General features: G+C 53.6%; 1 protein-coding gene across 12 annotated transcripts in view; it reads left to right on the top strand.

Moving 5' to 3' along the window:
• Window positions 1–24,197, top strand: part of PTPRE (protein tyrosine phosphatase receptor type E) — a 148,909-nt gene that overhangs the window by 94,866 nt on the left and 29,846 nt on the right. For 6 of the 12 annotated variants that reach the window (XM_081823297.1, XM_081823298.1, XM_081823299.1 and 3 more), the window contains 4 exons: window positions 12,036–12,154; window positions 18,820–18,893; window positions 19,670–19,790; window positions 20,499–20,635. In XM_081823297.1, coding sequence (XP_081679423.1) covers window positions 12,043–12,154; window positions 18,820–18,893; window positions 19,670–19,790; window positions 20,499–20,635 — 444 coding nt within the window. In that variant the 5' untranslated portion in view covers window positions 12,036–12,042. Of the gene's footprint in view, window positions 1–12,035; window positions 12,155–18,431; window positions 18,532–18,581; window positions 18,743–18,819; window positions 18,894–19,669; window positions 19,791–20,498; window positions 20,636–24,197 lie in introns of those variants that run through there. The other 6 variants (XM_081823296.1, XM_081823300.1, XM_081823301.1 and 3 more) reach the window with 6 other exon arrangements.

Here is a 24,197-nt window from a genome sequence, read left to right as displayed (position 1 = left end):
GTATAAGTATAAGATCAGCTCCATCCAACTTGTGAAAATAATTTCCATCTCCTCATCTCTCTTTTAAGAAACACTGTCGCTTGCTGCTTGCATAGGAAGAGAAAGTGCCAAACAAAAACCAAAAATGCTGTTTTCTGGAAAGTCATTTCATTCCCTGTGCCTGGTTTCCCAGCTGAGGAGGGAACTCGATCTGGGCATTCTCTGAATTGTCCCTGTGTGAGTGTGGTGGCCCCGGATTCTGTGTGGCTGGTACCCGGTGGTCCCAGGGCCTGGCGCTCAGCTAGCTGCGGTTCAGTGGGAGACACACCGTGAGTGAGGAAGTAGAGACGTTCTTGGGGCAAAGATGCGCCGCTGAGCTCCTCAGCACCCTCAGCTCCTGTTGTCCTGCTGTGGCCGGCAGCTGCCTGAGGAGCCCCATGCTGACGCGCGAATCCCGGCCCCCTTCTCCCACGAAGGCCTGTCCCCCCAGGTCTCCCCTGCCCCTGTGGCCTGAGAGCAGCGCCGTCTCCAGGGCCCTGGATGTCCGTTCCCCCTGGACCTGCTGCAGGGAATCTGGGGGCCCCGTGCCTCCCCAGCTCCCCCGGCCTCATGGGTAGGCCCCTGCCCTGGGGCATGCTGTGTATTCCCCAGGGACCTCAGCCATCTCTGGACACACCTGGCCTGTGTCTATGGGGGCCCGGGGGACAAGGGTGTTTGCGGAGGGAGGCCAAACATTGTGTCCTTGGCTCCTTTCCAGTGGTCACCCCACAACCCGATACTTCGGGTACAGCCGCACAATTCTGTGTGCTCAGAATTCAGTCTCCTGAACCCTGAGGGTTCCGTGTGTCCCAGGGAACCCCGACCAGACTCCGTGTGTGTGAATAGTGGGTGGCTCTGTGGTCTCACCCCTAGAGAGCCTGGGGTGTGCCTCAGTCTACAGAAGGAGCCAGTGTTCTCTGCCCTGACAGCCTGGGCGTGAAGGGCAGGCACCTCACTGTTGCTGAACTCCGTGTCCTCGTCTGTCAAGGCTGAGGTGGTACCTGACTCTCTGGGTGGCTGTCTGAGGAGAGGGTCAGACGAGGGGACTCTGGAGGGCATCATGGGGGTGTAGGTCCCTGGTAGGTGACGGTCAGCCAGACCAGGGACAGGACACCACCCAGCATGTCCTTGTCATTTCTTTCTGTGTGGGTTTTTTTTTTTCCCGTTTTCTCTCCTAACATTTCTCTGCCCGTCTCCTTTTAATGACGTTTGGTGGTTTCACATTTAGAGGTTTGCAAATTACCTTTGCTCAAAAGCAATTAAGTTCCAGCCTTCCCCAGCTCAGGTAAAAAGCACGGCCTTTGCGTCTTTTTTAACAAGCAGAACCTTCTCCAAAATGTCAGGATCACTATGGATGCATCTGGAACATGCTGAGGCTGCAAGTTGGACTGCTTAAGGGGCTTTTATTATTATTATTTAAACCTTTCATCCATGTAAGTGTATTCACACCTAAAGCTCAGAAAAGGTCTAGATTTGTTTCTCCTTTACTGTGAAAATTAATCTTTGTTCTTTGAGCTTTTATTCTACCCCAGTGCATAACAAAATAACGGTCTCGCCCGGTGAGTAATGTGGCCCTGATTTTATGGGAAACAGGCACAGTGTACATTAGGTGCCAGACAGGTGGGTAGGGAAGGCCCCCAAGGCCCACGGTGGTCCCTGGTCCCTCGAGGACTTACCGGGAGCCAACGGGATAGAAGGGGGTGGGGGGCTTAGCTAGGCGCCAGGCCATTATTTCAGAAAACTGGCGCTGTCCTTCCCAGTCTGTTTCTGGAGCCAGCGGCCTGATGAGGCTCGCCTACTTGCGTGTGCCTGCCGGGACTGTCTCTTAAGCACGGTCTGTTCTCGGCTGCCGGCTGGGTGGAGGGATCCCCTGTGCCCAGGATTCACCCCTCGCACACCTGAACCCTGCAGGTGAGTCAAGGAGAAATCTGACCTGTGGGTGCAAAGTAGGGCTTGTCCGTCTTCTGGGAACATTTGGGTCCCGTTTGTCATCATCCCAGTTGAAGCGGACTGACTCCCTGTTCTTGAGATTTGTCAGTAAACAAAAGGATTTGGCTCAGTTCTGGCCTTTGCCTTGCTTTCTAACCCAAAAGGTGGGGGGAGCGCCTGTGCCTAATTGTGGTCACCCCGGAAAGCGGGCAGTGGGGGCATTGGGGAGGGTATAGTGGCCTTTCCATATCTGCACTCCCCTCATTTCTTGGTGCACCAAGGGCCTTGAAGAGTCTATAAAGCAGCCAGCGATCACCAGAAAGGGGGCAATGGTTGGTCTTTCTCTTTTGGCTCGCCCTTCACTGGAAAGGCCTGGAAAAGTTGGAACAAAGAGAGACCCCAGTCAGGACCAGAGACGCCACCCCTGCTAGTTAGGCAGACCTGGCTGCTAAGGGGCTGTGCTTTTGGCAGAAACAAAGAGGCCAAGAGGCATGGTGTGCAGGAATGTGTCGGAGCAGTCAGCAGCCTTGGAGCCGTTCCAACTCACTGGGGAGCTGGGGAGCTTCCCTCTGCTCTGGAGACCAGAAGCAGCGACGATGTGAATCCTTGGATTCCTAAGGAACGCTGAGCTTCACCAGCCTGTCACATACGTTATCCTCAGAACCTTCCAGAAAGGAGCAGTGGACATTCTTAGCCACTTTTTCAGGCTCAGCAGCGGAGTGAGGAGCTGTCCCCACCTGCAGGTAGGTAAGGGATCTCATCTCCCTGTGCCTCTCTCCTGTCTCCCTGATGTAAGGTAACCTCTCTTCTGGGCTGCACATAGGCAGCCATGCCCGGGGATTTGAGCACCGCCTGCCCAGGCTGGGAGTGGTGCACTGTCTTCTTTCTCCAGCTGCCTCGGAAGGTCACTGTGACCCACATTCCCAGGAAGGATTTGGGGGGAGGGCAGAGCACACAATGAGCTCGGCTCTGCATCTGTCCCCACATGTGGACAGGGTTCAGAGGGCTGCCGGCCACTGCCCGGCTGGAGGAAGCTCACCCCCAGTGCCTAGTGGAAGGGGTGGCCGGTCCTGCTCCTGGAGCCCCGTCTCCCACCACGGCGAAGTGGCCTGCTGGAACACCAGAACCAGAAAGGCAGGCTTCTGGCACCTTCCTTCATAGAGCGGCAAACCCAGGCCAGGAATGGGGATCTGCTCCAGGAAGAAGCCCTCCCCCGGGAGGCCTGGAGACCCTGCCACCGTCAAATCCATCCTGCCCATGCGTGGATCACCCTCCCTGTGCTCCCTGCCTGCTGCGGCTGCTCGCCTAATGCCCTTTGCGCTCCATTTCCCCTCCGGCAGGCTTCCCTCCCGCCCTCCTCACAATTGCCCCCTGGGCTTCCACTCCTTTTCCCCTTTTGGCCTAAAAGCCCTGCCTTCCTGTGGTTACTTACCCTGCAGCCCTGTTGATGGCAAATTGTCGAGGCAGAAAGAAGACCCTGGGCGTTTCCATCCATGACTCTTGGGCTCCTCACGCTGAGCCCGGCCAGGGGCTGTGTGATGGCTGATTCGAATGGTTGCAGGACGCTCGTACTGAAGCCGCCTGGTGACTTGGTGTCTGAGCCAGAGAGAGCAGCCCTGAGGATTCCTGGGACCCACTTCAGCTGCTGGTTCTTGGAGACTTACTCAGGGGCAGAACTGTGTGGTTCCCCAAGCGCTACCTTTTCCTAGTACACGGTGGGGCCGTGATACCCGGGCTGTCACTGTCCACCATCATTGAGCACCTGCTGTGAGCCAAGCCCAGTGTGGGCACCCACACCAAAGTCAAGACGTCGCTGGGCCCACGGGGCGTCTGGAAGCAGGCGGCACAACTGTCCCGCTCAGCGTGAGCGCTGACCGCCCTACATCACGGTCCCTGACCACAGTCCCTGGAGATGAGATGGACTTCGACGTGCTCCCTTCCAGGGGAGATGCCCAGAGCTGCCGGGCGCACTTCCCTCTGGGGGGAGTACTACTTAAGGCCTGTGTGTCTCCTTTCTGGAAAATGCCAGATCCCAACAGAAGCTCTAGTCTATTTCTGAATACAGAAAACTGTGTTGAATCACACACATGTTCCAGTGGAATCACGAGCCGTTTCAACAGAGGATGAGGAAGAGACCGTGTGTGTCCGGTTGGGGCTGCGTTTGGATTCTGAGCATGAGCTCCTCTGAGGTCCCTCCAACATGGGGGCTGGGGCTTTCAGGGTTGCTGGCCTTCAGCAACCTGCATTCCTTGGTGGCTCCGGGGCATCTGCCCAGCCACAAGATCTGTCACAGCTGTTTCTGAAACTGATCTTCCGCCAAGGGGAGGGCGCTTCTCTCCCCAACACCCCCCAGAGGAGGACCGAACAGACGTAGGTGCAGACATTCTCCACTGACCACAGAGTGGGCTCAGTCATGGAAACAACAGGGGCTCATGCACAGCTCTGGCAGCTTCCAGAAGGAAGTGATGGGGGAGCAGGCCTGCTCAGTGAGAGCTGGCAGTCTCTGTGCCGAGCTCAGAGGTCCCTGGCGATGGCCGTGGGGCCAGCCCAGTCTGAGGAGCGACTCGCGTTTGCTATCACTGGGTCCTCCTGTTTTACTCATCGGGAACCAAGGTCAGAGAGGTGATGTGTTCTGGCAAAGGCTCTCATTGGGTCAGGGAGAGGAGAGAAGGAGGGAAGAGAGGAGGACAGAGACAGAGACAGCAAGACAGGGAGCCCAGCTGGGTCTTCAGCCACAGAGGCCCGGCTCTTTGAAACCTGACATGGGTTGACGAGATGAAGAGAAATCTGCCGTGATAGCCCCTGATGACCTGTTCCTTCAAGAAGGGTTCATTGAGCGTCTCCGCTCTGCCAGATGGACGGGCCTGAGAGCTGCTCCCACCCCCAGAACCCCCAGGGCCTGGCTAATTCTGCCCAGTGTTGTTAGCTTCTGCTTCAGAGCAATCCTGCTGGAAAGCTTCTCCCCCACCCCCACCCCATCCTTAAACACTGCCATCATCAGTCAGTCCTGCCAGGAGACACTCTGGGTCTCCCGGATCCTGTGCAGGCTCTGGGGCTTCCTGGAGGCGCCGTGTTCTTCCCACAGCCCCACAGCTCATGCTGCCCTTGCTTCCTCCTCATCCTCCTCCTCCTCCCCTGCTGGACTGGTCGGCTCCTCCCTTGAGAAGAGACCTCTTCACCCTCGGCAGCCTTCCGACCCCTCTGGACTGGGTAGTCCTGCCTCCAGCACGAGCAGGTGTGAGCCTCCTGGGGGATCGGTTGTACAGTGATTAATTGTTTTATCTCTCTGGCCGGAAGGCAAGCTCTGGGGGAACAAGGGCAGTGCTTGTCTTGTTCAGGTATCTCTTGGCAAACAGTCAAGTCTCATAAATATTGCTGAATGAATGAATGAGCAAATAAACCAGCAGATACTTGTAAGTCAACAGTTCCACTCATTTCTTTGAAATCAAAAGTCTGCTGTATACCCAGCTACGAAAGTCTAGTCCCCCTGCATCACCCAAGGTGGGTGGAGGCAGCGTGGCTTGGGGCTCACCCAGAGAGGTGGGCTGCCCAGCCTCTGGAGTCGGCCAACCAACCTCTTCCCCGTCGACCACACTGCTGAGTGGAGGGTCAGTGGAGGGGGTGAGCCTCTGTGCCGGGCGCCTCTTCCTGGGGAGAGGTGGGGAGAGGGCCGTGCATTTCCAACATTTATTGTTACCTTTCACCCCACTACTTCTGGGTCCAAAGGGCAGACGGATGGGGCATTGTCATGTTTTCCTGCTCAGGAGCTTTGGGCAGGGGATCCGCCTCCATATGGACCTTCCTGAGGGGTCATTCTGGTGGTCCTCTGATAAAACGCAACTCTTCTGAGTGATGGGTTCCCCTCTGGGGAACGTGGAGGAGCTGTGGGTGTGATTCTGTCAGATGGGGGGGGGGGTGCCAAGCCATCCGTCAGATGTGAGCATGGCTGTGCTCACTCCCTGGTTCAGCTGTGAACCTTCAGAAGAGATAACATAGGGTGAGCCCCAAGATGTATTTTGGTGAGAGAAGGAAGAGCAGGAGCTCTTCCTGATGACACTGACCTCAGAGAATGGCAGTCCTGGAGGCCCGGGCTCCATTCCCAACGCCCCATCATGTTCTGTCCACGTGCCTTCCACATTCCCTCCAGGGGCCCATTATTTACCTCTTTCTTTGTGATGGTCCCGGGTTTTTTTGCTTCTTGTCCCTGCATCCTGTCCATTGTCACATTTCTTCCATAGTTTTCATCTCATTGTAATTAAAAATGAGAATTTTAGTTATGAAAAGTTGCATTGAAGGAGTCCAGGAAGGGCTTGGTGGCCTGTCCCCTTGGCTCTCCCAGCTTCTCCATGGTCTCATCTTAGGGCAAGAGACACATGGGCAGGGATTGCCTCTGTTTAGGGGCGATCACATCTGAAAGAGGAACTGCTATGCTCTTCACTCTTCGCTGCACGTCTGTAGCTCAGCGGGGGCAACACTTCCCTTTCAAGGACACTCCGTGGTTAGAAAAGAAGCCATGCAGGAGTGCCTGGGTGGCTTAGTCAGTCAAGCGCAGGCTCTGGATTTCGGCTCAGGTCATGATCTCGGGATTCTGAGATTGAGCTTTCCAGGAGCCCCGTGAAGCATGACCATTCATTTAGATCAAAAGACTGTTCGTAGTGAGTCCTGCTCATTATCAAGTCCAGGTCTCATTGTGCATTTACAGAAGGTGAGGTTCATAGCTGTTAGTGCTCCCAATAGCAGATGAAGTTCACCAGCCATCCAGCGATGCCAGCAGCAGATCGTGTCCTTTTCAAACAGCGATGTTTCCAACAGAAAATGAGATCATTCCAATAGTGGTTCTGCTGTTTTTCACCCATTTCACGGAATCCAGCTACAACTGGGAGGCTCCTTCCGTGAAAGGTGAGCGCCTGGCGTGATTGCTAATGTCACTGGAAATGCAATGAAAGAATTCTGCACCGATGATATAGTTATTTGTGCGATAATATAAATATATACGTGTTGGTGGAGCTCAGCATTTGTGGTAAATGTATCACACGTAGAATGGATTGTGACCTACAGATAATTTTTAATTGTGCCCACGCACCAACTAAATATTCTGTCAGTTAAAATAGAAGCTATGGATGTCAGATTTTACCAACAGTTTCACATAGTGAGTAACTGAACTACAAATTTATGTAATGAAGCTGATGTTGAGTTTTTAAAAATACTTCAGCTGGGGAGCATGCATGTTCTCTTCCCTGCTCGTCAGATTTCAGAAACGTTTGGGCCTTCAGAAAACTTGCTCTGTAAATCAACCTAAGTGTCCTACAAAGATGGTGGACTTTTCTGTAAACAAGGCCCTAAGTGTTGGTTGCATTTTGTTCTAAATTAGTTGGAAATATTTCGTAAAAGTATTCAACTAACAAAGCAGCAAAAACTACAGCCACATACACGAAAAAAAGAAAGAAAAAACTCTCTGTGTTTTAAACTATTATTGAGCTATGACTATTGAAAACATAGGTTGTGAACAGGAAGACATTAAAATCTTTTCCTATGAAAGCAAGGAAGGAATAAAGGAAATGAAATGATGAGAGCTCACAAGATGCTCATTTGGAAAACTCTGAAGACGATTTTGTGAAAATTTTTAAATATTAAGGATATTGAAAAATATATTAAAAGTGAAACATATTAAGAATAGACAAGGCTAAGATATTAATTGAAGCAGGTGAATATGGACTGGGAATAGGTATTCTGTTCATGTTCTCATTTTATTTTCATATAACCAATTTAAAAAGGGTTTTTTATTAAAAAATATTGCTGTAACGTGCACTGGTAGTTTTGTTTTCTAGGGAGGTTTTTTTTTTAATTTTTAAAAATAGTTTTCAAATAAAACTACTTAGTGGGTTCCCATTTTAGTAAAACCAAATGCTGACCAATAATGAAGTACTGTAGGAAAGCATATGACTTGAACTGTTTCAGCCTCTCGTTTGCACTCAAGAGTCCTGTTTTGGATAAGAAATTACACATGGCTCATCCCGGCGGCTCTCTTCAAAGCTGGAGCGAATCTCTATCTCTGCTCCTTTGTGGAGGAGCTGAGTCTGTTTCGTAATTGAGAGCAGAAGAACCAGGCCTTTCAACCACACATGATGGATTTGACCTGCAGGGGGCAGTCTGGTGCAATCTGCTCAGGGACACCCAGCGCACCTTTCCATCCCTTGGGACAGGAGGGGTCAGCCGGGCGGCCCCTCCTCAAAGGCACTGGCTCAGGATCGGCCTCCTTCAGCTTGGCACCACCACCTCACCTCTGCCCCTCTGCACACCCCCAGAGTGAACTCACCCACACGCTGAACCTTCAGCACCCACTCCTGTCCAGCCATTCCCTAGGCCCTGAACACAATTCCTGTTGGCACGCTCCACTAGAATGCTCCAGAACCCTGAGAGGCAACAGGCCATCTCCGAGGACAGCAGGACATTTCTCATAGGATTGCCACGAGGGATGGGGAGGTAGCTTAGCTCAGCGCCTCAGATGGTTTATCACACTTCATAAGAGCTCAGTAAATGCGAGCTTATATTATTGTTTTATACCAAGCCCCAAACATCTTTATCCCCAGACTGGGGACCCCATTCTCCCGGGGTCAGCTAATGAATGATGCCCCGTCCCACTCCATCTCCCAAGATGGAAATCCCAGTACCTTTGATGGCCTACTCCTCACCACATCCAGCTGAATACCATTCACACGGATTCTGCCTTTGAAACCCCTTTCGAATCCCTCCCTCCTTGCCGTTCCCGTTGTCCTGGCTTAGTCTAGACATCCTCTGCTGCGGAGGCCGGCGTGTGTCAAATTCTATGTGCATGGGAAGCACGTAGCATTCTTGTGAAAATGTGGGAGGTCCGATGCTACCTGAGACGCAGCGTCCCTAGCAAGCTCCCAGGGGATGGATGCCCGTGCCCCCCACCACTGCGGGGCGGCACAGACTGATGCCATCTCTTATGGCTCCCGACTGGCTTCTAGCACTCCCTCTGGAAACTCCAGTGGCAGCTCGTTGCTCACAGCCAAGGTTGTCAGCTGCGGTCTGTACAAAGCCCGTCACTCCCCGTGTATTTGGATGTCATGCATCTGGAGTTGGGCCCAGGAATTGGCATCTTTTTATCATGCCCTCAAGTGGTTCTAATAAGATAGGTTGTTGATGGAAAAGGAGACTGTAACACCAAACTAAACTCTTGAACACGACATTCAGGGGCCTTCTGGACGCGGTCCTGGGTGGAGCGAATCATAGCTTTGTCACCTTCCTTGCTTGGCACTGTGGCCACACATCTCCAGAACAGTGGGGTCGCAGTGGGGGGGGGGCGGCGCTGTTTATCCGCGCGTCCTTCTAGCTCCATGAAGCTGCGTAAGGGCAGGACTGGACCTAGCTTGCCCAACAAAGAGTATTAAAAAGGCATCAGATGGAGCAAAAAGGCAATTCTAATCAAACTGATAGCTGGCTGACTTTCGATAGGAGTAAAAATAAAGGCTGCTTTGTTGGAAACTATTTTAATAATCTCGGTTCTGAGATCCAACATGTTTTATGCCCACAGTACTTAACATTTGGTAGATTCAGTACAAATCCTTAACATTCACTATGGACTTAACTACTGTTTCAGGCATTATTTTTGTGCAGATTCGTGTCTGTGCTTATTGGTAGCTTGCACAAATCCTTTGAGGGTGAATAGCCAGGGACAGGAAAGTTGTCATGGGCCTGGAAATATAAATGCTGCAATCAAGGGACTCACGGGGTTTGAATTCTGCAAAGTTTAGTGCCCTCTTCTGGTCATAGCGGGCAAATCACCTGCCGCTCCAGGGGACGCTGCTGATCCACCCCATGGTGTCTGATGTGTGATGAGATGGCCTTTGACTGGCTCAGAAGTGTCCGCTTTCTCTTAGATGATTGAACATTTGGTGAGGAAGGCTTTGAATGAATGCATGTAACAAGAAAAAATGCTTCAACTAGGAAGTCTGCATCTCTGAGTTGTATTAAACTAGTGGATACTTTCTAATCAATTACTCTGAAGCTTATTCAATTATGTAAAAGCTTTGTTCAAGAACAGATTCTGTTTAATGCAGCCTATGCAGAGCTGCCCATCGGGCTTGAGGGCTTTTGTCTCTGGCAGTCCTGGGTTCGAACTGTGACTCCTCCGTCTCGTCTGACCCGATGTTGGGTCAGTTCCTTATCCTCATGGGGCCTCAGTTTCTCAGTCCTGGAGGGTTATTGTGAGGACAGTGCCCATACGAAGGGCCTAGCGATGGTAGGTGCTCCCGGGACACAAGCTAGTGTGTGTGTGTGTGGGGGGGTGCTCACTTTAAAAGTCTAAAATGTATCTGGGAAAGAAACAAGAGGAAAGGGGTGAAAGTATTGATTGTGGCTGTCATCATTGTCCCGGGATAATTGCAGGCTCAGAATGGTTCCATTTCAGCAGTGGTGATTGCTGAAACACGATGAGGATTTTTTGCGCTCATTCAGATGTCTTCTCTAATTACAAGGGACCAGTGTTTCTGGGCCTCGGTCCATTCATATGGCTCAGCGAGGCTTTTTGCAGGAAAAGTGCTTTGTGAGCGGACAGGCACCCAGGCTGACCACGGAGCGGGGAGTGCAGGAGGGAGGGAGCCCACGCCTCAACCACATGCATCCTCACCGCCCGATCTCACTCGGCTCCTAGAGCCACCCACTTTCTCCGGCGGCTAGTCCTCTACACCACCAAGAGTTCAATGCCACATTTTCCAAGGATCTAAGGTTATTTTGGCAAAATGGTGCACCAAGTGGGGATCTGAGGTAGGCCTTACAGGTCTGGGTGAAAGAGCCTTTTCCTGTGTTGAACCGCATTGCATTCACCCACCCACCCAATAAAGACTTACCTCCGTCCCCAGGGGGCCCACGTGACTCTGTCAGAAAGGAGCTGATGGTGGCCCCTCCTGGGGGAAGAGGGAGCTTCCCTCTGCCTCACCTGGGGGCTCAGACAGGAGGCAAGGCCATCTCCCTGCAGCCATGCATGAAGTTCAGGAGAGCAACAGGCGAAGTCCGTGGCTCAGAGGAACACTGACCGGGCTGGCCTGCCCATCCCATTCTCGTTGTTAACATCTCACGACTGGGGGGACGGGCTGGCGTTTGAAAGGTCCCTCGGGCTCCAGAGTGTGGAAAAGGCCTGCACTCAGAATCAGGGCTGGTGGTATGGGTTATGGTTTTGGCTAGGGGGACAGCAGAGGTGGACCCTGTGCAGGTGGGCTGGACCCCCCACTTCCCAGCCTCCCCCCCGGCCCTGTGACCACCTGCCAGTTAACCTAACTCCTTAGCCTGCAATTCTTCCCAAGGGGGGTGCTCTTCCTTCAGCTGTCATGATGCAAAATAGAAATGCTACACCCATGTCACAGCAGACACTGTAGAATGTACCCAAAATGTTGAACCAGTCATTACCGTGTGGCGATCTGGAAGCTGTGGGTAAAGGGCCTCCTGAGGCTCCAGGAAGCTGCCTCTCAGAATCTTCGATCTCCTGGTATTTTCAGACTTCACCCTCCCCGGACACCCCAACATCCTTGTTCACCTCCTCTCTCCCTACAAAACCAGACAAACAAACAAGAAAGGAAACTAGGGATGTCCACGTGGCTCAGTCAGTGGAGTGTCTGCCTTCGGCTCAGGTCATGATCCCAGGGTCCTGGGTTTGAGCCCCGCATCGGGCTCCCTGCTCAGCGGGGAGCCTGCTTCTCTCTCTCCCTCTGCTGCTCCCCCTGCATGTGCTCTGTCTCTCTCTCTGGATATAAATAAGTGGATAAATAAAATCTAAAAAAAAAAAGACAGGAAATTAACCTGAACAGCAAGAGGTTTTATAACCTGGGAATAGCTCTTGGAGTTTGCAGGGTGAGCTTACTTCCCAAGTGCAGGAATAAAATGTGCTGGCGGTGGTCCGCAGAGCTGCCTCCCTGACACAGACCGACTAAGCAGCGCTCCAAAGCATGCCCACCGCCATCCGGTCCCCAGTCCGCCCTGTCCTCCGGGAGCGGCCCTTCTCAGTGGAGGGCCCGGCCGCCCGAGGCGCATGGCAGGGAGCCCTCTGAGCCTGTCCCTGCGTCTTGCAGGTTCGCCATGGAGCCCTTCTGTCCGCTCCTGCTGGCGGGTGTTAGCTTGCCGCTCGCCAAGGCCCTCAAGGGCAACGAGACCACCCCGGCGGTCAGCAACTGGAACTCGACGACCTCAGGTGAGGACCCGGCTGCCTGCCCCGCCCCTGCCCTTGCCACCCGCCCCTCCAGGCAGGCTCTCAGGACTGGGATGACAGGGCTGGGGGACGAGACACAGCCTGTGGCTGACTTCCTTAGCGAGCAGAGCACCTAACACGTCACTCCTATCAACACCCGCTGCCCGGACAAGCCAGTCGTTGGGAGCTGGAGCAGAACAAAGCTTAGCAAACGGAGGGCAGCAAACACGACCCTGTGCTGAGAGTTGGTGTCAGCTTCGGTGGGAGGTAGGAGAGCAGGGGTTAATAATCCCGCCCCTCACTCCTGGGGAGCTGATTGAAACAACCCTGAAGGAACATTGATGAGTCCCTAAGGGGTTATTTACACACTGACATGAACGTTGATGTGATCAAGAAGTTAGTATTAATATTCTTAGGCTCTTAGGCAAGATACTGGCATAGTGGTTAGAGTTAAACTTTTAAAAGAGGAGCCCTTACTTTTTAGAAAGGCATGTTGATGTCCTTATGAATGAAACAGCACGAGGTCTAGGGGTGACTTGAGAAAGAGCAAGTGGGGAGCAGGAAGTGGGGGGACCATAGACCAACACAGATGTCTTGTCCTGATTAGAAAGGTGGGTGGTGGCCGACATGTGGGGGCTCATTGCTCTGTTCGCTTGCCTTTTCCATATTTTGAAAGTTAGGGATAGGAAAGAGTGAACAGACACAGGGGACAACATGGGTGAACCCCAGAAACCTGCTACGTGGAAGAAGCTGGACACACAAGACCCCGTGTTCTATGGCTCCGTTGATGGGAAATGCCGGGAATAGACAAGCTGTTGGAAGAGAAGGGACAGGAGCGCTGGGCCGGGCTTGGGGGGCAAACGCCAAGTGGCCACAGGTGGCCGAGACGTGGGTGGAATGTTCTGAAACACTGTGGCAGCACAACTCTGTGAATTAGCTAAAAATCACTGAATCATAGGCTTGAAATGGGTGAGTTTGTAGTATGTAAATTTTACGTCAATGAAATGAAATAAATGCCACGCAAAGCTAAGAGGACGAGGAACAGCAGTGAGAGCGGGTGCTCTGGAGTCACGCGGCCGGTGTTCCGTTCTCGCTCTGCTGCTTATTGGCCCAGTGAGCTGGAGTAAGTTCCTGACCTCTTTGTGCCTCAGTATCCCTATCTGTGCGATGGAGGCAGTAATAGTGCCTAGTACTCAGCAATGCTGTGAGGATTGAGGAGACAGCTGAGCTGGGGTGCAGGAGCTCGTCCACTGGGCCGCTGCTGTGGTTGGCAGGAGCCCGGGTCTGGGAGGCCCGTCCCCAGCCAGTCTCTGAAGGCCCAGACAGTTGGCTCTTCAGTGTCCCTTGAAATCTCCTCCTAGGGTGTGTGCCCAACACAGACAGAGGCCCACCTGGTGAGTTCAGGGTCCCCAAGGACTGGACACGGATTCCCTGGGCCACCCCACACCTCCCTGGTAGACGGAGGCCCGTCGGGCAGCCAGCTGCGGCCTGTGCCCAGGGTAGCAGGAACCTGTAACCAGCAAGGCCTGGTCCCCCGAGTGTGCCTTGGAGCCTCTTGCCAGCCCCCATATGCCTGCTCTGTTCCCCCTTCCCTCTCCATTCCCGAGACTCCCAGGCAATAAACCCAAGGACTTCTCCGATACAGTTTTACTTGATGATTGGTTAGTGTTCTCCAGAGACACAGAATCCATAGATATATATTTATATGTTCATTTATATCTGTACCTGTATCTGTATTTATATTTATTATAAGGAATTGGGTCACACAATTGTGGAGGTTGTCAAGTCCAAGATACGCAGAGCCAGTGTCCTAGTTTGAGTTTGAAGGCTGGCAAGTGGCTACAAAACCAGAGAGAGTGATGTCCCAGTTGGAAGGCAATCAGGCAGGAAGAACTCCCTGTTACTCACAGAATGCTATGCAGGCCTTCAACTGATTGGATGAGGCCCACCCACAATGGGGGTGGGGTGGGGTGTGATCTTCTTTTCTGAGACCACCAATTTAAATGCTGAATCTCATCCAAAAAGCACCCCCCTCGAAACACCCAGAACAATGTTTGACCAAATACCTGGCAGCTCGTGGCCCAGCAAAGTTGACACAAAAAAGTTAAGCATCACACTTGCTTATCACAAGGCTTTGGGAAAACAAAAATGATCAACTCCCCTCCGGAAGAAAAAGTTTGGGCGAGGTGATTAGAAGTGGCATCATTCGGGCCGGGGTCAAGGGTTCAACCCCCCATCCAGCTTGGGAGCTTTGCCCACACATGTCCTACAAATGCACCCTTAGCCCCCAAGAGGAGGGAGAGGTGGAGTTCAGTCCCTGATACCAGCCCCCAGCAGGGATAGCGAGAGTAGCACTGTCCTCACATGAAAAGCCAGAGAAATCCGAAACCACATGAAAGGAAACACAGAAGCTCCCAGCACATGGAAACTGCATTTGTCGTGCCTTCTCATCACCAGCTGGCCTCCGGGTGCCGGGTCACTGGGGCTGCTGGCACTGTTCCGCAGCCTGGGACCCTCCAGACCTGCCCCGAGGACAGTGTGTCCCCGTGCCTGGCAGAGAGGAGCTGGCTGCCGTTGGCCCGAGGCCCGACACCTGCAGAAACACTTACAACAACAGCAGATCTACCAGACAGAGCATCGTTTGCCCAAATGGAGAAGCAATGTGGAGCTGTGTGGGCGCTCCTTCAGATGGCACCCAGGGCATCTGTTGGGTGACTCAGCCTCACCCCTGGGCCTCTTCAGCTCACTTGAGAGTAAAATGATTGGCTCGTAAGATGGCTGTGGGTGTCAGGCGCTCCTTTCAGGGACAGAGACTGCGTGGTATGATCTCGTGCCCATCAGAACGGATGTGACAGTCACAGCTCCTTGCAGCTTCTGCTGGGGGCCTTATGGGCTGGGCAGCAGCTGCTGGTCACACAACCAGGAGAGAAATCGACAGCTGGCCCACTTCAAGGTCTCAGTGATACCACGTGGACAGGCTCCATTGACCTAGAATTCCAGGAGGCAGGGAAGCCTGACTGTGTGACGTGCCCTTGAAACTTTGTTCCCTGAAAGGATTATTTAGGGTGATCCCAGCACATTGCCACAGTGTACCAATTAACCAGAAGTCATTTTGTTTGTTCATTGAACAAAATGTATTAAATAATCATCAAGAGACATTCCTTTACACAGGAGTTGAGGGTAAAGATTCACAAACAGTGTAATAAAATGTTCCTGTCCTTGTTACAGGAAGGATTCCTAAAAAATTAATAAGAAAAAGGTAACACAGGAACACAGTGGAGGATGTGACCGAGCCAAATGCAAATATCGAATTGATGATGTTTTATTAATCATGAGATGATGCTTAACTCTATAGAAGTTAGGGAATTGCAAATTAAAGTGGTATTATTTTATTATCATATTGACAAAAATTAAGAGGATTGCTCATAGCCGGGAGTAATCGGCTCCGTCACCCGGTCTAGGGAAGCATGGAAGCTGGAAATTTTGCAGGTGGTCACCTAGCAGTTTCTATCACAACGTACTGTGTGTGCACACGGATGCACAGAGTGCCCTTCCGGGAGCCTTCTGTGGAAGCACTTTCAAGATACACCAAGGATAAAGAAACGAGAGGTAAAATTGTAGCTAACAGCCAAAAAGTTGGAAACAACCTAAATGTGCATCGAAATCTTGGGTTATTCAGAAAGTGGACGTCCACGCCGCAGTTAAACAAAACCAAGAGGCTCGTGTGTGCTGGCACAGAAGCTTTCCAAGACAGACAACCCAACGAGAAAGTCGAGTCACAAAGCTGGCCTGATAGCAATGTCATCCGTTTTTTGTTTTTTCCACGTGTCACTTGGCTGAGGGGACACGGCCTACAGAGGCTTTTTTCTAGACCATAGTGTTTTTTAAAACTGCCTTTAGGTTGAATTACGTATCCATATTTAAAAATCGGATTACTTTTTACATGAAAATATGAATTTCTTCTTTTGGCAAGCTGGAAGAACTGGATAGTGGGGGGGCACTCCCAGTTCTCCCGGTCCCCTGCCAGGCCTGCCTGCCGGCTCCTGAGTGTTCCTACCTGCCCTCTGCCCTCCAGAACAGAAGCAGCTGCTGACGACATTTGTCCTTGTGATCTGTGGATTCTGCCCCTGAGCACAGCTCCACTCTGGGGCCCTGGGTCATTCCGCCTGGGTCCTCAAGGCTGTGCTATGGAGATGCCCACCTCCATAACTATAGCCTTTACTGGAGCAGCCTGAGCCTGGAGACTGGACCGTGGAGCCTCCTGACAAAGCCCTCCAGGGCTGGGCTGTCTGTGGTCCAGGTGCCCTCAGAGCTCCAGGTCAAGCCCACAACCCTCAGCCAGGTCCATCCAGCTCTTGGATGGGCAAGCTAGCCAGTCAGTCACTGCCAAGATGGACGCTGAGCTGGGGCAGCCTGATCTCTGTGCAAATGCAGAAGTGGGGGCAGGAGAAGGGCAGCCGCCCATGCTCTGTGGTTACAGTTGGCAGGGCAGGGATGGCGACCGGTCTGGGCTGGGCCCAGCTCTGCCCCTTGCTGTCAGGCTTCTCCCCCATTCAGCCTGCGCTTGAGTTGGCTCCAAGGCTCCAGCAGAGCAGGGAGGGTTCTCCCTGGATGGGCAAGTGTGGAAGCCCCAGGTCAGGTGAACTCCCCAGGGGAGCTCTGCAGCAGGTGGGGCCAGAGGAGAGGGCCCGGGGCTCTTAGCGGCTTAGCCTGGGTCACCCTGGCTTTGCCCTACTGCTTGGCTGGTGAGGCCGCTAGCCAGATGGGAGAGGCATTGGCTCAGCCTGGGATGAGGGTGTCTTGTCTGTTGGCCACCTTCTCCTCACAGACCAACTGTGTCCCAGGGCACTTCTGCATCGAGTGGTCACTTGAGTCAGTGACATGTTGTCATTTATTAGAAATATATGCATTAGCCACTTAAAAGGGGCCAGAGTCAGCATGAGGCCCTGGGGGTGGAGGTTGCTTACAACCTGGGACATGAGATGCAGATTAAGATCTTTAGAATAGGGTGCCTGGGTGGCTCAGTTGGTTAAGCAACTGCCTTAGGCTCAGGTCATGATCCTGGAGTCCCAGGATCGAGTCCCACATCGGGCTCCCAGCTCAGCGGGGAGCCTGCTTCTCCCTCTGACCCTCTCCCCTCTCATGCTATTTCTCTGTCTCTCTCTCTTTCTCTCAAATGAATAAATAAAATCTTTAAAAAAAAAAAAATCTTTAGAATACACCAGGAGGGGGTTGCTGGGGGAGGGAGGCTGTGGTGCCCCCACTGGGCTCAAGGTCGTGCTTGGTGCTTCTGGGAACTCAAAGCCAAGGAAGCCCAGTTGTTGCCTTTGAAGGGCTTCCACTGAATCAGAGTGAAGGCGGTCACCCCCAGGGCCTGTTCACTCCAGGAGAGTGGGGTCTGTGCTTCGAGGCATGAAGTGACGCTCTGGGATCCACAGGAGGGGAGCCGAGTGCACTTCCTGGAGGAGGGGGCATTTGATAGGCTCCTTGGGAGCAGGGACATTTTGATGAGGAGGGGGCAGCACGGCAGTCTGGGGGAGGCAGGGGCTCAGGCGGAACTCAGGGGAGGGGTCGCAGCCAGGCTGCCAGAGCCCCTCGGAATCTGGGCTCCCTGGGCCAGTCCTGGGCAGCCACGTGGCAACTGCTCTTGGTCCAAGGACGTGGGGCCTTCTGAACGAGGAAAGTCAACCTGGACCGGTAGGCCTGGGAGCTCGAAGCTCCAGAAGACCTGATTGTGGCATGGCCACAGACCGCCACCTGACCCAAGGGCCAGGCTGCACCCCGTGCCCTGAGCTCCTGCCGAGGCCCCGGGAGCTCCCCACGCTGTCCTCAGACGGAACAGTAGGGCAGCTAATCCTTCGCCCTCCTCTGCTTCCCCATGATGGGGAGAGGCAGGTGCCCCAGGAACCCGGGGAAACAGGTTACTTGAGGGTCAGGGGCTCCCCGTTGTGCCTTCACTGCCCCTCCCCAGGGAGCCTGGGACAAAGTCACCGGCCCCTCAGTTCAAGCTCCCTTCCCCATATCAGTGCTGCTCATCTCTTCAGTGGTGAGCATGGTGGACTGGGACAGTGGCCTGCTTTGCAGACTCTAAAGTGAGGTGCTGGTGTCCAAGAAGGGCTGATGAAGGAGGTTCTGGTATGAGAGAAGAAGTTCTAATGGGATGGAGGGGCAACTGATTTGCACACCGTAAAGTGCAGTCTAGTGTTGGGGATCTTGCCTTGCCCAAACCCCACTTTCCCTGTTACCTGAGTCCCTGCCTGGGGTCCCCCATCGCCCGCAGGCCCTCCTGACCCCCGCGCGCCCCAGCCCCTGCTGGCCTGGCTGCTATTGCCGTTGTTGCTCTTCGTCCTCCTTCTGCTCCTCGCCGCCTACTTCTTCAGGTAGGAGTGTCCCCGGGGCGCAGGCGGACTTGCCCCGACCGGCTCTGAAGAGGAAATGAGCTCCTCGAGGCTGCAGGGCGGTGTGGGTCCAGGCAGAGGGTGGCAGGGCTGGGGACGGGAGGGGCTGGGGACCCACAGGGCTGGGGACCGGAGGTCTGGGGTGGCTCGGCCCAGCCATGAGCAGCAGGAAGAGCTTCTCCCGGCTCACCTGGTGGGTATTGCCGCGCAAGGTCCCTGGGCTCCGGGAAATGTCCCCGGGCCTGAAGCTAACCCGTCTGTGTCTCCAAGGTTCAGGAAGCAGAGGAAAGCCGTGGTTAGCACCAATGACAAGAAGATGCCCAACGGAATCCTGGAAGAACAAGGTACCCGGGGGGCTGGGGGCAGGGAGTTGAGCTCTTTCTGACCACGCAGGCGGCTGTTGTCTGCCTTTTGTTTTAAATGTTAAATTCCTTCAGCTTTGCCACTTCGGTCTCGCTTTCCCTGGTATAGTGCTAGCATTTGCGATGGTAGAATTTTACCATTTCAAGACTTTTCTCCATTTCTCTCTGGTGGGAAACAGACACTTGAGGCTTTCAGTCTGTGGCTTTGTTGGAAACACTGTTCACATCCTGTCACTTTTTACAGGGTTTTGATATGTAACATTTTTCAGTAAGCCCTCTACAGTCCTAAAATGAGACAGCCTCTGAAGGCCTCCCCCGAAATTCGCACTGCTTTCGGATCGTGATGCAGAAAGGGAGCCGATCCACCAGTAGCGGGGATGGTCACAGTCGGCAGAGGGCATTCCCGACCTTTCTTTCCGACTCTGAGTTCAGTTCGGAAGGCCTTAATGCAACTCACAGGACACACATCTAGGTGGCCGAGAAGACTGTGTGAGGCAGAGGCTTCCAAAAGTATTGGTTCACACAAGTGATTGTCACTTCCTCTGGCTGTTTGCTACCTAATTGTTCCATGGTTTGAGGGAACAAACATGCGATCAGATTTCAAACACAGTTGCAAAACTGGCAGCAGGGGAGGGCGCAGTGGAGAGGATGGAGGGCAATTTCCAAGTGCTGGGGTTGCAGCGCAACTTGTTAGGTGCTAATGTGGCCTCCAGGGGCCCCCTTCCTGCCCCCTCTCCCTGCCCTGCACGTTTCAACAGCCTGAATGGGAGGGAAGAAGGTGTGGCTGGCGAGACCCTGAGGCCATCTCCTGGCGCAGCTTCTCTCCGAGGAATGAGCCCTGGGAGGAGTTCTTGGCTTGGCTTCAGAACCGCTCTGCAGGTGGGGACAGGCCCTTTGCAAGCGTGAAGGCAAAGGTTTCGTGTTGACCCTGTCAAGAATATCGGCGCATTTCCCAGGGAGCGAAGCACATGCCAGGGATTTCTCCTTTTGTCTCACTCTGAATGTATGGAGGGAATTTGTCCAGGAACTGCCCCGCAGCTAGCCCTTCCCAGGGCCTCCCTGCCTGCTCCCTGCCAAACAAGGATGGTGTTTGTCTTATTTCTCCTGGAGCTTATGGGGTTTCAGCAACAAGGACTGTGTGTGTCACAAAGCATACAAGGCTGGGGGAGGCTCCAATCCTAACCGATTTCCGGTCTATTCCCAACTTGAACCAAAATGATTCTTCCTAATTTATTAACATAGTCATCCTCCCTATTTCAAACCTGGAAAACTGGGCTGGAGGGTGAAGCTGCCCAAATCCTTTGTGGAAGGAGCAGGGGCTGGGGGACTGAGATAAGGCGTCTGTGGTTGGTGGGAGCAGGTCCCCCCGCAGAGGGATGCCCCTATTTGTGAATGGCATGGGTGTATCACGGAGACAGAGCTCTGTACTCAGGTGCTCAGGGCCCCTCCTGGCTACATGATCTGAGAGCAGTGGGCCCCCCCTCCAGCGGTGTCTTTCCTCCAGGAAAGCTGTCAGTCCGTCTGGTGAAGGAGTCAGCTGTCCGGGAATACGGCTCAGTGGCCCCCGTGTTTCTTTTGGCCCCACAGAGCAGCAACGAGTGATGCTTCTCAGCAGGTCCCCCTCCGGGCCCAAGAAGTACTTTCCCATCCCCTTGGCGCACCTGGAGGAGGAGATCCGCGTCCGCTCAGCAGATGACTGCAAATGCTTTCGGGAGGAGTTCAATGTGAGTTGGGGGCGGGGGGGTCCTTTGTCTTCTTGTCCTGGGGTCGAAAACCCGGACAGGCGGTGCCCAAAGACCAGCAACGCTTGCATCGGTTGTGACACTGTCCCAAAAGTGGGCTTCTGGAGACCTGGTTTCTGCTGCAGGGCCCCTCCCCCCACCCTCATTGCTCATTCCTAAGATGAGACACTTGAGGGAGATGTTCCCGAAGGCTCCTTCCAGCGCAAACGCTCCGAGGGCCGTGTCCTAAAATCTAGTGTGACAGAAACTCGGTTGCGAACGGGGAAGACCAGGGCCTGAGCAGAGGGCAGTGGGGCAGTTCCGTGTTGAAAGCGGTGGAGCCCCCACCCCACCTCTAATGGGCTTCAAAGAGCTTAAGCATCTCGCTGGCAAAGGAAATGTCCCTCTTCTGACCCATCCTCAGAGCATGAATTAAGCGGTCATGGGGCTCCCTGAGGGGCCACGAGCTCCCTTTGGTTTGATGTCTGCTCCAGCCTCTTGTCTTCATCCTGCTACTGTGGTTCTGGATGAATTTTCTCTGTGACCTCAGCGATGGCAGCCACCAACTAGGGTGGCTTTAACCAGTCGGAACCGTCCCCATGGTAGCAAACCGATTCTCCTAGCTCTCAACACAAAACACAAACGAGCATTCGTGATAGTTCTTTTGTGTTGCTCATGTGATATTCAATGTCCTGTGACTCTTGAATCTGTTGGAGAAACAGAGACAGAGGGAGAGAGAGAGAGAGAGAGGCCTGGGCGGGCTGCAGTTAAGACAGACACCAGGAAGAGTCGCCTTGGATTTAGCCGTTCAGAGTTCATCCCTGACCGAGTTTTGAGTTTGGCTTTATGCATCTTCCTCATTTTGTGCACAGCCATGTGCTGAGTGTGGAGCTTGCAAGAGGAGCTGCCGAGCTGACGGGCATGTGGGTCAGCTGCGCCTACGCCGCCGGCCTCCACCACCCCGGGGAGGGGGGGCTTGGGGATCAGAGGGACCTTATGGCTCCACTTGAGGCTCAGACAGCGGACTTCATAAACAGCAAAGTGTTGTGCAGTTGTTTTACCCAAAGATGACACTGCGACAGACGGGGGACATTTCACAGGGAAGCGTCCCATGAGGGCACAGGAGGTGACGGAGCATTTCAACTGTATGTTGCTTATTTTTTAGCACACACCTTGTCCGCCTTTATCCTGCTTCCTTTTAATTGTTTCCAAATGTGTCCTCCCCTTTATTTTTTGAGAAATTAGGTCATATTGAAAGACAGCTCCAAGCAGTTTTGTTTTGCAATCCGGTCAGCCACATAAGAGAAGTTAATTCTCCATGTCCAGGATAACTTTCCAGGTTTGCAGCAGTATGACTTTCCCCCTCCTGCCTTGTCCCATTTCCCCTTGCACTCGTGTTTCTCCACGCGGAGGGGTGGCTAGCTTTACCAGCAGAAAGTTGCAAGTCAGAAGCAGCTGACCACTCCAACGGAGCAGGGCCAGAAACCGGGTCGGGCAGGTGAGGCCCTTGCCCCAGGCGCAAAAAACCCTCATCTTGTCGGGATCAATAATATTTAATGCAACAAGCAAATATATCAAAATCACTGCGAACAGTCCCTGCTGAGCAAAACAGTACAATTGTCAACAAAGACAAGGTCATGCCAACGGATTTCTCCTGTGGTCCCAGGCTCCAACTTGGCCTGTCTCTACACTATTATCCGTCCTGTCATTAGGTAAAAGTTTTATGTTTTGGCCATCATCGATTTTTTTTTGCTTTGATTTTGACTTTAAAAAAAATTAAATGTTGCATTTGAATATTATTTTACTCGATTCCTGAGTTGTTTGGGCACCGCTTTAAATTGGCTGCCTTACTCTTCTCGCCCTGCCCTGCCCCTGCCATTGAGCGGCTTTCCTGTGGCCCGCTGGAGGCCTCCATGCAGGGCAGGGTGGACAGATATGCAGAGGGGAGAAGGGCCTGGTCCTGGCGCTGGGGGGCCCGGGGCGAGCTGCTGGTACTCTCTAGACCCCAGTTTGCTCCTCTCACGAGTGAGAGCTGGCCATGTCCTAAGCCACATTTGTGTGGCTTCCCTCTTGTCAGAGTACTGGAGTCTGCCAGGACCGGCCCAGCCCTGGCTTCGCAGATGACCCCACTTGAGCTGGACGACTGTACCTCCTCTCCCTTCTCCTCGCCCGCTGTCCTGAGTTCCAGTCCCAGGAACTGTGGAAGGGACAGATGAGTCTCAAAGTCGTCCATCCAGACGAGTTTGGACATGTGGGTATTGCCGACCCAGAGCTTCAGTGGATTGAAAGGGTTTGGTGCTGGGGTCAGCTCAGTGGAGTGGTCAAGAAGGGGATGCTGGCTTTGGCCTGCCTGAGTGGCTGGCCCAGCTTGTCTCTTACCAGCCTGGACGGCTTGGGCCATCACTTAACCTCTGCCTGCCTCAGTTTACTCACTTATAAAATAAGGATGCTGCCTGCCCCCGTAGGATTGCCCTAACATGTAAAAGAGGTAGATGTGTGGCTAGCTTAGCCTCGGGTCTGCAGGAGAGGGGTCTGGGGATGCCCTGCTTTTTAGGACTGCTCCTGGGAACAGCCAGCCTCAGTCTCCACCCCGCAATGATAGAGTGCTATCCCAACGAAGTCTGTTCCAGGCCCCCAGTTAAACCGCAGCAAGTGAGTGCCATTCAGGCCCGGAATGGCCACCTCCACGGACGGGACCTTCCCAGTCTCAGACCAGCAGGTTATCCCAAGCCCGGGCCCGGATCCAGCCCCTATCGTTAGTGTTGTAGAAAGGCCCAAGGGAGGTGCCGCCGGGAGAGGTCCCGACCCAGCATGCAAGCCAGAACTGTCCCCTCGAGCTTGCTGGAACAGCCCACACCTGGCTCCTCTCTGCTCTTCTCATGTCGCTATCGCCTGCCCAGCAGTGCAAAGCAGGGAGGAAGAGGAAGGGACGTGACCCGTGGCTCCTCCTGTGTGTGTTCATCGACATGAAATCTCACCTCGAGTGAGCAAGCAGACAAACAAACCCTCTTTGGCCAATGTATGGAATTGGACAATCAATCACAAGGTATTTGTTGACCAATTACTCCGTGCACAGCTCACTCCCGGCACTGCAGGGCTGACCAGTTACGGTGGAGCCCTCCCCCGGGTGCTGTCCCATCTCCCCTGTGCCATCTGAGCAGCTCGGAGGTGCGGGTCCCCGGGCAGACTGACAGCAGGAGAAAGCGATGGGCCGGCCTCTCGAGGCCGTTATTCTGTGTGCTTGGATACGGAGACGCGTTCCATAGGCAGAGCACTTCGCCTCGCACCCCAAGTGACCCTCTGCACCCCCCGCAGAGCGGTGTCAGCACACCAGCTCCATATTCCGGGTCTCAGGTCACTGCCGGGGGGACAGGGTGGCAGGGCTGGGTCCCTGCTCGCCACCTAGACCGCTCTAGCCTCTCCACCCACCACGCTGTAGCCACCCCACCTTCCGAGGGAGAGGGAGGCTTCTCGGGTTCTCTTTTTCTTTTTAATTTGTTATTTGTGTAGACTTTAATTTGTAGAGCAGTTTTAGGCTTACAGAAAAACCATGCAGAGCACAGGG

This window comes from Leptonychotes weddellii, chromosome 6 (assembly GCF_054177405.1).
Source record: "Leptonychotes weddellii isolate Sample4059 chromosome 6, ASM5417740v2, whole genome shotgun sequence".
Classification (NCBI taxonomy): Eukaryota; Metazoa; Chordata; class Mammalia; order Carnivora; family Phocidae; genus Leptonychotes; species Leptonychotes weddellii.
The sequence above is the reverse complement of the archived record's forward strand: the minus strand, read 5'-3'. Positions and strand labels throughout refer to the sequence as shown.